The sequence below is a fragment of the Cucurbita moschata genome, unplaced genomic scaffold, assembly GCF_002738365.1.
Source record: "Cucurbita moschata cultivar Rifu unplaced genomic scaffold, Cmos_1.0 Cmo_Scf00019, whole genome shotgun sequence".
Taxonomy (NCBI): domain Eukaryota; kingdom Viridiplantae; phylum Streptophyta; class Magnoliopsida; order Cucurbitales; family Cucurbitaceae; genus Cucurbita; species Cucurbita moschata.
Window position 1 is genome coordinate 2,132,673 of NW_019268535.1, and position 10,775 is coordinate 2,143,447.

At 37.2% G+C, this 10,775-nt stretch overlaps 2 protein-coding genes across 4 annotated transcripts; both read right to left on the reverse strand.

Annotated features, from left to right (window-relative positions):
* Positions 1–2,649: 2,649 nt before the first annotated feature.
* LOC111456915 (protein GID8 homolog) lies at positions 2,650–5,632 on the reverse strand. 2 transcript variants are annotated; one of them, XM_023098990.1, is made up of 7 exons: positions 5,459–5,632; positions 5,092–5,197; positions 4,714–4,873; positions 4,487–4,593; positions 3,627–3,758; positions 3,290–3,446; positions 2,650–2,970 (listed from the first exon to the last, which is right to left on the reverse strand). In XM_023098990.1, the coding sequence occupies exons 2-7, from the start codon at positions 5,140–5,142 to the stop codon at positions 2,849–2,851; spliced, it is 729 nt and encodes a 242-aa protein (XP_022954758.1). In that variant the 5' UTR covers positions 5,143–5,197; positions 5,459–5,632; the 3' UTR covers positions 2,650–2,848. The 2 variants fall into 2 exon arrangements, with proteins under 2 accessions (XP_022954758.1, XP_022954757.1); XM_023098989.1 differs by having other exon boundaries at positions 5,092–5,208; positions 5,459–5,631.
* Positions 5,633–6,678: 1,046 nt separating this feature from the next.
* LOC111456913 (caffeoylshikimate esterase-like) lies at positions 6,679–7,952 on the reverse strand. 2 transcript variants are annotated; one of them, XM_023098987.1, is made up of 2 exons: positions 6,860–7,952; positions 6,679–6,828 (listed from the first exon to the last, which is right to left on the reverse strand). In XM_023098987.1, the coding sequence occupies exons 1-2, from the start codon at positions 7,827–7,829 to the stop codon at positions 6,821–6,823; spliced, it is 978 nt and encodes a 325-aa protein (XP_022954755.1). In that variant the 5' UTR covers positions 7,830–7,952; the 3' UTR covers positions 6,679–6,820. The 2 variants fall into 2 exon arrangements, with proteins under 2 accessions (XP_022954755.1, XP_022954754.1); XM_023098986.1 differs by having other exon boundaries at positions 6,679–7,951.
* Positions 7,953–10,775: the final 2,823 nt, after the last annotated feature.

Here is a 10,775-nt window from a genome sequence, read left to right on the forward strand (position 1 = left end):
TGACGTAGTTCATTGGTCATAGTTCATTATAGTATGGTATAGAGTTTTAGTTTCTTCTACTAAGCAACCTACCAATGGTCCAATTGGTCCAAAGACATAAATAGGCTTTCAACTTTCATAGATTTCCTTTCGATTTCACTTAAAAAGAAACTGATATCAATAGAGTTGTTATCCTTTAGTTACAGTTTCATAATCGTATTATTACTAAATTAACGGGGAGACTTTGGTCACATTCTCAACAATACTCTTCTTAAACGAAACACTACGGAACGTCTAAATTAGATAATAACAATTCTAAGTCCTTATTTGGTTTTTAGTATAGCTTAAGCTTATTTAGTCAATGCCTATAGTCTAACATAAATATAAACTCTATCCCTCCAAAAACTCTGTACTAGGGAAGAAAAAGACTAACACCTGGAACTATCTCACCGACAGAAGGAAAGGACTCTCGGATAGATTAGGTACAAGTTCCCCAAAGCTGGATTCTGTATATATTATTCATTTTGGACATAAACCTAACTTCAATTCAGTACCAATGAACATTGTTTTCAATGCTTATTCGCTCAGTGTCCTTGCTAGCACACCGCCTTGTGTCTACCCCCTTCGGAGCTTAGCCTTCTCGCTGGCACTTTACCTGATATTTGGCTTTGATACCATTCGTAACGGCCCAAACCCACCGCTAGTAGATATTGTCCTTTTTAAATTTTCCCTTTCAGGCTCTTCTTCATGGTTTTTAAAACGCGTCTATTAGGTAAAGATTTCCACTCTTACAAAGAATGCTTCGTTCTCCTCTCCATCAGATGTGAGATCTCACACATTATTTTTAGTACTTATAATCGAATCAACGTAGATCTTTGAGTAAAACATTTAGTATTGACGAAGGAAATTGGGAGTACAAAAAAAGGAAAAAGCAAAGGGATGGGTAAGAAAGGTGAAGAAGAGAAGAGAAGAAAGAAGGTGAAAGGGGCATGACAGAAAAGCCCCCACAAAGCTATGAAATTGAATTACCATGGTTGATAATGGCTTTAGTTATAGACAAAATAGTAAGGATTGAAAGAAGAAAAGCAAAGACAAAGAATTCTTTTTGATAGTGATTGATGAATGAAGAGGCACCCTCCCTCATTTATGCCTGCTACCCCTTGTTTGTAGATACTGTAAAATCCAACCCCTCAGCCTTATTCAATCAGAACTACCACTCCCACTCCCACTGCCAGTCTCCCTCTTTAGAACAACACAAAATCATATCGACTTCAGAATATTGCCACCCGCTATTAATATCTTATATCAACTCTTCCCTCGTCTCGTCCTATTCAACTGTGAGATCTCACGTTTGTTATTCAACTGTGAGATCTCACGTTTGTTATTCAACTGTGAGATCTCACATTTGTTGAAGAGGAGAACAAAACATTTTTTATAAATGTGTGATAATTTCTCCCTAACAGACACATTTTAAAAACTGTGACGAAACCCAAAAGAGATAGCCTAAAAACGACAATATCTGCTAAAGTTAGACATTGAACGATGTGCTAGTGAGGAGGTTGAGCCCCGAAGGGGGGTTGAATTGGTGGGGGGTGCCACATCGATTGGAGAAAGGAACATGTGTCTGTGAGGATGCTAGGCCCGAAAGGAAGTGGATTATGAGATCCCACGTCGGTTGGAGAGGGAAACAAAACATTCTCCCTAGCAGACAAATTTTAAAAACTTTGAGAAAAAGCTCGAAAGAAAAAGTACAAAGAGAACAATATCTTCTAGTGGTAAACTTGGGCCGTTACATACTAATGAATGACCACATGGTAGCAATATTTCATTTGGTTGCATATAGTCCTAATTTGTCTGTATCATACATCATATGGTTTGCTAATATAATGGGTTAGGAAATTACCGTTTCAAAGCAGTGGCTTCTACCAGAAGCGGCAGCACCAGCAGCCAAGCCAACAACAGTTTCTGATAGTGATACGACATTGGAGAGGCTCTCTGCCCACTGCACCTCTGCGCCAACCATGTCCTCTTTTCCCCACCAATCCCCCTCCTCTTAATGATAGAATTTTAGCCTTCGTTCCAACAAGCTTGCGCTCTACTCCTCCCACTCTCTTCAAAACTCCAACGCTTTTACTTATAATATATGCATCTTCTCTTCTCCTCCGATCCAAGCAGCGTATAAGGGAGTGTCTCTCCTCATTTACGACACCCTTTAATTTCTCAAGAAATCTGCAGCCATTTCTCTGGGGAATTTCATCGAACGGGTCCTGCGCGCTCGGGATGAAACTGAAGGGCAGTAGAGGGCTGGCGAGGATGAATGCCTACGGTAAAAGACAATGTATGAGTTTGTTCTGGAGGGTGAGGGCGGCTTTAAAGAAGGCCATCAAGAATGGAAGCAAGCGGCCACTAAGGTTTCAGTACGATCCTAGTAGCTATGCTCTTAATTTTGATGATGGGCACACCAAAATCAGCGAGGATATTCTTGATGATGCATCCAAATATGGACACTTCAGAATTGTGGCAATCCTTACAATTTCGCCATGTACATAGCTTGTTTCCTTCTCATCATTCTTTTCATTTCACTGCCTAAATGGAAAGGATTTTGGTTGTAATATTGTAAGATTCTAAGTAAGGTGAGGAAGGTGAGCGGGACAAACATGTTGCACACAATTTGACACTTGAAGAATAAAGGTTTGATAATCTTTTGTACACAACCATCTTAGCATTTGAGGTCAGTAATGTAACTAAGGAAATTCTAAAACGAAGATGATGAAAGACAAGAAGGAAACTACAAATGATCAACCTACGTGATTTTATTTTTCTTCCGATCAAACACGCTGAGAAATCTCTGTTCTTTTGGAAGACGTACTCAAATAGGAGGATCTTCAAGCATAGCCGTGGATAAATCATTTATGCGAGGATACGCTGCTTTCTCATCGAGTTGGTCCTGTGCCCACATTAACATCTTCAACAAGCTTGGCAGCTTTGGATCTGTAGAACGACAAGGAATCGTAATTTGTTAGCCATAAGTACACTAAATCAGGTTGCAGGTCAAAACTAGACTGTTCTTGACTTCTTTTGGTCTGCCATTGATGCGCCTGCTTACTCAAAATATTATCATGTCTCCGTTAGAGTTGAGATCAAAATCAATGATTTTGTTCAAGTACTGATATTAACCAAAGGTTCAATTCTCATTGCCATGGTGTTATTATTGGACATGGCAGAGATCTAGCAGCATTTCTAAAGTAGGAAAGAGAATACTATTTTAATGTTAGGCACTTCAAATGCAAATGGTGGCAAGAATTTTAACCTTTTTCATGACTCTGACTTGTTAAGATGGCTGCATTAACTTCACTTGCTGTCTTCAGGCGCTGAGAGATGTCCAGAAGGTCTCGCACCGGACAGTTGGAAACATCTTCAAAAGCAAGTAAAGCAACTGTTCTCTCCAACTCTTCCAAGAAGCTTTGCTGAAAGAAGTAAAAGGGTTACTTTGGAGAGCAGGTAAAGGTGAAGGGAAATCCATAGTTGAAGTGTACATAAGACATTTCAAATGTCAACGAGTACATAAGCATTTATATACTTTATTGATCTATCATAAGCTACAATATGATGATAGAAAGGTGGAAAGCGAAAGCCACATAAATTACATTTTCTTCTCCCCTTGGTGCAAGCTCCTCCTGAGCAAACTCAAGAGCTTCTTCTACTTTTCCATTACGAATTAGTTCGATCAATCTTTGCTGTTGGAGATGAAAAAACAATTGGGGATTTGTATCCAATATCTGCAAGAGAATTTACTTTAGATGTGTGTTTAGATAACATAACATCAAGAACTGAAGAGGGAACATCAAACCAACAATATCCAACTATTTTCCAGTTACCATATCAAACTTAATCAGATAGCTGCCATGATAGCAACGAATGATCTTTATTCGTTCCGTGCGTGTGTACTACTATTTTCCTTTCTTTAAAAAAGTTATTATTGTTCGATAAGATGATTGGGAATCCAACTTCTCATTCCATACATATCTACGACTCAAAAGATCACTTAGGCTCAAACCACAAATGGAGTGAAATCACATCCTCAGAAAGGAAGGAAAAAGAAGAAAATCTTATTGATAATTTCTTAATCGATCATTAAAACCTGTGTCATCAGTTCATCAAGCTATATACCATGAGTAGATGCTAAAGAGACCACTAGCATCTAATATCACAAGTACACACAAGATTTGGTTCAATGAACATGAAAATTACAAAGACAGGGAAGGCGGTAAGTACGTAAAGAACTTTGATTGCTAGCTGGTCTATAGCATATAACATGTCATAAAACACTCAAATTTCCAAGTGAAATTAAGAATATTCATCACAGGAAGCCAACAGCAGTTAAATATTTTCATGTTCCGGGTATGTGCACAAAGAGAACATAACAAAAGGCTGCAGAGTACTACTAAAAATCTTGATGAACATCTATTCTAACCACCAAACAAAGTATTTAGTGTAGGAATCAAACCTCGGGATTCAAATCATTCACTTTCTCAATTGCATCCTCAACATTACCGCATTGTACAGCCTTCTTGACGGCCATTCTATCTGTTATGGTTGCAAGATCGATTTCTGCTATATATCCATAAGGAGAAGCAAATAGAAAGGCAAATCTCAAGAACACCACATAAATCAACATTCCGCATAAACAAAAATGAAAAGAGGGCCTTAGTTACTGAATTAACTAATGGATACGCTCAGCCCCAGACTCCATCCGGAATTTCTCAGCTGCATCAACATAACCTTCAGTGACAAGGAAATTCATTACCAATTTATTCATGTCTTCTTTCCTAATCTTCACGTCGTTAAGCTTCTTCTCCCACTCTTCCCTTGTAATAACTTTCTTTGACGTGGCCTGAGAGAGTAAAGTAAAGGCCGAATCATATTATGGGGGGAAAAGAACTATAACAAACTATAAACCTATCCTGAAGAAAGAATCTTGATTGAAAGATCTGTAGCCCTTTCAGTGGTGAACTCTAAATTCACTTCCTTAAAAGAACACTAAACTAGAATAAAAAACAAAAGGCTGTTGTTTGATTATGCAATCAAGAATGTGCGTATGAAGTCATATACCATCGCTTCGTTTTCTGCAAATTGACGAATCACAATCCAGAACAATGACATCAGTGCGCTGCCTTCAAATCCATCGATTTATACACAATCAAAACCGCAAACTCACCTAGAAGAAATCTGAGATTAAAAAAAGAAAAGAAAATCCGATTACTGATATCATAATCCGACGCTATTACAAACACTAGCTTACTCCAAATACTACTCTCAAGCTCCCAAGAACAAAAATGGAACGACAGAGAACAAATCTGATTAAGGAATTAGGCCCTAATTCCACTAAATTTAGAGAGACGAACAAAAAAGACTGGTCGAAAACTTGCAATAAATCCAACAAACTCATTTCGGAGAAAAATCAGGAAGAAAATTGTACCTCTGAAAGATAAATTACTCTCAAAAGGTATCAATCAAGAATCTTCGCTGCTCCCAGTGGATTGCAAATGGCGTTCCGGCGATCCTCAAACGCTGGCAGTCGGGGAGTTGAAATTCTCCTAGTTAATGGATCCGGGTCTGGGCTTCACGGGTCTTATTCGGTTCCTTTCGTGTCCGCTTCACTCAACCAGGCCCAATCGACTTTGGTTGCTTGTGAATAATTAAATCCTTTATATAAATAATAATATATCCACTTTTTATTTTCCATTTTAATTTTATAAATATTCCAACAAATAATTAAAATATCTAATTACTCTTATCTTATTGTATTATTATTCTTTTATTTTCTGAAATTGTTAGAAAAATATAATAATAATTCATTATTCATTAAAAGTCACGCACTAAATAGATAAAAATATAAAAAATTAGGAATTAAATTGTAATTTAACAAAAAAAAAAAAAGTTATATATTTTAGAGAAAAAAAAATCATGAAATATATTATACAAACTCATAAAAAAATAAATTGATTCAAAACATATTTTAATAGTCTATAACTAAGATATAAATCATGGTATAAATATTAAAAAAAAATACTAAATTAATATTAAAAAAATGCTTTTTACGTTATTAAAAATATTGAATTTCAAAATTTTTAATAATATATTTAATTAAAAAAAACAAAAGTATTTTAAAGATATTAAATTTAAAAAAAATTTATTAATACCCTTCCATTTTTTTTAAAAAAAAAAAAAATAACGTTAGTTGGTATATAGACAAAATTGTTAGTACCCGTCTGAACTTTTAAAAGTAATATTTATAACTCCTATACGGGCTCGCCTGTTAAAATTGTTAGTACCCGTCTGAACTTTTAAAAGTAATATTTATAACTCCTATACGGGCTCGCCTGTTAAAATTGTTAGTACCCGTCTCAACTTTCAAAAGTAATATTTATAACTCCTACATGGGCTCGCCACGACTATTCAAAGGTTGAAATTTCGTATCACACGGGCTCGCCGTAAATGAAATGGTTCTCTTAGTCACGTTCCACCCTGACTCGAGTCTCTATGTCCACTCTTCTCCGTTGCCCGCAACTCAAGAAGCCGACTCGAGTCCCTACGTCCACTCTTCTCCACCCTCGTAATAGATTGATTTTCATTCTAGTTCTTATTCCAACCTCTCTTCATAAAATTTCTAAAAATTCAAGAACATCTTGTGGCAAATTATAAAATTTATGAATATTTTTATTAATTTACCCGAACCCAATCAAATTAACAACCATTTCGTCCTTTCTACAAAGGATGTAACAATCAAATTCCCAGAACAAGAAGTTTCCTTAAAATCATCGAAACAATTTGAATAGATTCATCTAATTCTTCTGATGATGATGATGATCATCATCTACACTTATCCTACTCCTACATCTCGCATTCAACCAAGAAACAATATCATTTCGAACAATCTCCACGTTCTCATCCGTCTCCCCAAAGAGCATAGAATGCATCATTCCCTCATAAATCTTCATCGTCTTGTCCTCGCTCTGCGCTTCCTCATACAGAGACTTGCTCACATTCGGATCCGTAACAACATCCGCATCGCCATGGACGACGATGAACGGCAGCCTCACATCCCCCAGCCTCCCGCTCAAATCCTCTGTAACTCTCAAAAGCTCCACCACAGTTCCCAATCTGGGTTTCCCCCTATACCTCATCGGATTCATCTCCGCCACAATCTTCTTCTCCTCCACCTTCACCGACTTCTCCAACAGATCCGCCGTCGGCACAATCGCCAAACTCGGCAAAAACCTCGCAACCGCCGTAAGAAATTGAGGAATCGGCCAAATGGGTTTCACTTTATCAGAGATTTTGCACATGGGTGCGACGAGAATCGCGCCATCGAACCCTTTGGGGTCCGCGAAATGAATCAATAAGCAAATCGCACCGCCCATTGACTCGCCGAAGAGGAAGGCGGGCAGACCCTGAAATTGGGGGTTCAATTTGACGAATCGGAAGAAGGAGAGACAGTCGTGGACGACAGAGTCGACATTAGGGACGAAGGCTTTGAGACCTTCGGATCCGCCATGGCCCTCGAGGTCGAGAGCGAAGCAGGCGAAACCCATCTGGGCGAGGAAGATGGCAGTGGCTTGGAAGGTCCAGCTGATGTTGTTGCCGTAGCCATGGACCATGAAGATGAGGGCTCGGGGAAGGGCGGGAGGCAGAGGAAGCCATGAACGAGTGAAGAGCTTGAGGCCGCGAGGGGAAGTGTAGAAGGATTTGGAGGATTTGATTCGTTGAGAAGCGTAATAATCTTCCTCGGAGATGTTTCCCCAGTAATTCAGAAAGGATTGGGGATTTTGGTGATGGGTTTGGGACATTTCTCCCAAAGGAATTTTGGGATTTTTGGATTAGGGTTTGTGATTGGCGTTGAACGGAAAGAACCAAAACGGATTAACTGTACTCCGTTTTCGGAGTCACGCTCCCCTCACGTGTTGAAGACTCTCTTCCAATTTAATTTTTGTAATTTTATTATTTTCTACCGTTAAAAGAAATAAAATTGAAATTTTCAAACTATAAAAATCTAATTTATAATTATTTTTTTTAATATTTATTTTTGTTTTGAAAGTTAAATTTCTTTGGTTGCGCACAATTTATTTTTATTTTTTTTATTATTTTTTTTAGGAGAATTTAGTTTATGTATTATAAAAAATATATAAAAACTCATTAACGTCATCAAAGAAGGAATTGATTTAATTCACTTGTTGATGGGAAGTGAGTGTTGCATAATTGCAGTTGTTTTCGTCGTAATAACTATTAAGATTGATATTTATGTGAGATACCACATCGGTTAAAGAGAAATTTCTCACTAACAGACGCGTAAAACAGTGAGATCGAAGGTGATACTTAACGAACAAAACGGACAACATTTGTTAGTGGTGGGCTTGAGCTATTTCACGTGGTATCAGTGTCTAACACTGAATGGTGTTCTAGCGAGGATGCTATGCCCGGTATATTGTTTTTCTGCTTGTTTTGAAAGCTTGAAACGATAGACAAGGACTATGAGACGGCTTGCTACTGAGCTTCTTGTGTTCCATCTTTCTTTATTATGGGGTCCGCGCAACAAGAGCGCTTCCTCTTTTTCTTTGCCACCATGAGACCTTGCCTTATTTGGTAGTGTAGGGGTGGAATCAACGCAATTCGTACCGGTAGTAGTGAGACGTCGCCTCCACTGGGTTGGAATAGTAGGTCTGTAGAGCCTTGTTCTTCGCAGTCATTCTCAAGAGGGGTGAATTGTGAGATCTCATATTGGATGGAGAAGGAAACGAAGCATTTGCAACCCACCGCTAGAAATAGTGTTCGCTTTAGCTTGTTATGTAACACTGTTAGTCTCAAGGTTTTAGTATGTATCTATTAGGAAGAGTTTTCCACACTTCTGTAAGGAATGATTTGTTTCCCTCTCACAACCAACGGGATCTCATAAACTTTCTTTTTTTAAAACAATTTTCCTTAACTTTTCTCCGTGAGATCTCACATCAATTGGAAATGAGAACGAAACATTCTTTATAAGAGTGTGGAAACCTCCCTCGAGCAGACATGTTTTAAACACCTTGAGGGAAAGCTCGAAAGGAAAAATAAAAAGACAATATCTGCTAGCGGTGAGTTTGGGCCGTTATATTCTCCTTCTCAAGCCACCCATTAAGGCCCATTCTTCTATTCTTATCAACACTTCTCAAGCCCTAATTTCATCTTCTTTTATCATCACCTCCCTTCCTCACAAAACCCAAATGCTCTCTCTACTAAATCCCATTTTACCCTTAAAAAAAAATTAAATTATCTTTTTTCTCAAACTTTTTAAAATAATATAGCTATCAAACGTTACTATTTTTCAATTTTTTTAAAAACAGAAAATAAGAAATAATTAAAAAAAAAATCTAATTATTTAGGGTTTAGGCTCAAAATTTAGAATCCAAATTCACTGATGGCTTCAAATCTTGGACATGGAACATTACCGATAGTATTAAATTGGAACCTTTCATAGTATGATGTGGTTCAGAGGTAAACCTTGCTGAATGTAGGTGGGGTGGGCATGTGACACCAAAGCTACGGCATCATTAAGATAAGTTCTAAATAATTCATAATTACTATATATACAAACATGGTGTAACTTCAAAATTATACACGTTTGATTTAGATCAATTATGTAGGATAACTTCTTGAAATTTTTTCTATGAAAACAAAAAAATATGGATAACGACATCAGTACTGAACTTGATAGGTATATGAACAAATATTTGAACACCAATATTGAAATTTGTCGTGGGTTTGTTCATGAAACTTGAACAACTTATTCAAAGGCTATAAAGTTATTTGATGATATATGATGGTTGAAATTTTCAAAAGACAGAAGAAACAAGTCTGAAAAAGAAGCCAATAAAACTGGTGGAAGACAGATAAAAAGGGAGGGAAAATGAGGTGATGGGTAGCCTTTTTACATAACCATGAGTTGTGTCCCAACACCAGGCATCGAATTGTATACTCAAAACGTCATTAAAACAGAACCAAAACAAATGGAAGATGAAAAACGAGTACAAAAAAGTATAGTAACTGAGTGGTTCATAACACACTTAACTTAGGGTTTGCCCAACCTAAGTACCAAAAAAGGGTGTGTTTTTTTGCACGTTGCCGAAAGTGTAATAGCTTATGCCCACTGCTATCCGATATTGTCTTATTCGGCTTTCCACTAAAGATTTTTAAATACTTTTGATAGGGAGAGGTTTACACACTGTTATAAAAAAAATATTTAGTTCTCCTCTCCAACCGATATGGGATGTCTGCTAGGGAAAGGTTCCACGCTCTTTTAAAGAATGTTTCATCTCTTCTCCTCCCCAATTGATGTGGGATGGCTGTTGTCATCTCTTCTCCTCCCCAATTGATGTGGGATGGCTGTTGGGGAGAAGTTTCTACACCCTTTAGTTCTCCTCCCCCAATCACAGATGTGGGATCTCACAATTCACCACCTTTCAAGGCCAGAGCGTTCCATCTCACAATTCACCACCTTTGAAGGTCAGAGCGTTCAATAAAGCTTAAATGTTATTTTTAGTTAATTTGAGTAGATTTTAAATTCAAAAGTTAATGACAGAGAAAAAAGCCAAAGTGTTTGTAGGAATAGTGGTTTTTTATGGCTCAAGAAATAGTGGCTCTATAATTAGTTTAAGAAGCTTATAAATACATTTCTTTCTATTGTAAAAAGCCAAACTAGACAAAAAAAAAAAAAAAAAAAAAAAAAAAAAAAAAAAAAAAAAAAAAAAAAAAAAAAAAAAAAA

Coding starts and splice junctions, on each gene's coding strand:
- LOC111456915 (XM_023098990.1), bottom strand. CDS start 5,142: ATGTCATTGTTCTGGATTGTGATTCGTCAATTTGCAGAAAACGAAGCG. Junction 4,874..5,091: donor TTGCAGAAAACGAAGCGATG/GTATATGACTTC, acceptor TTACTCTCTCAG/GCCACGTCAAAGAAAGTTAT. Junction 3,447..3,626: donor CACCAAGGGGAGAAGAAAAT/GTAATTTATGTG, acceptor TACTTCTTTCAG/CAAAGCTTCTTGGAAGAGTT.
- LOC111456913 (XM_023098986.1), bottom strand. CDS start 7,829: ATGTCCCAAACCCATCACCAAAATCCCCAATCCTTTCTGAATTACTGG.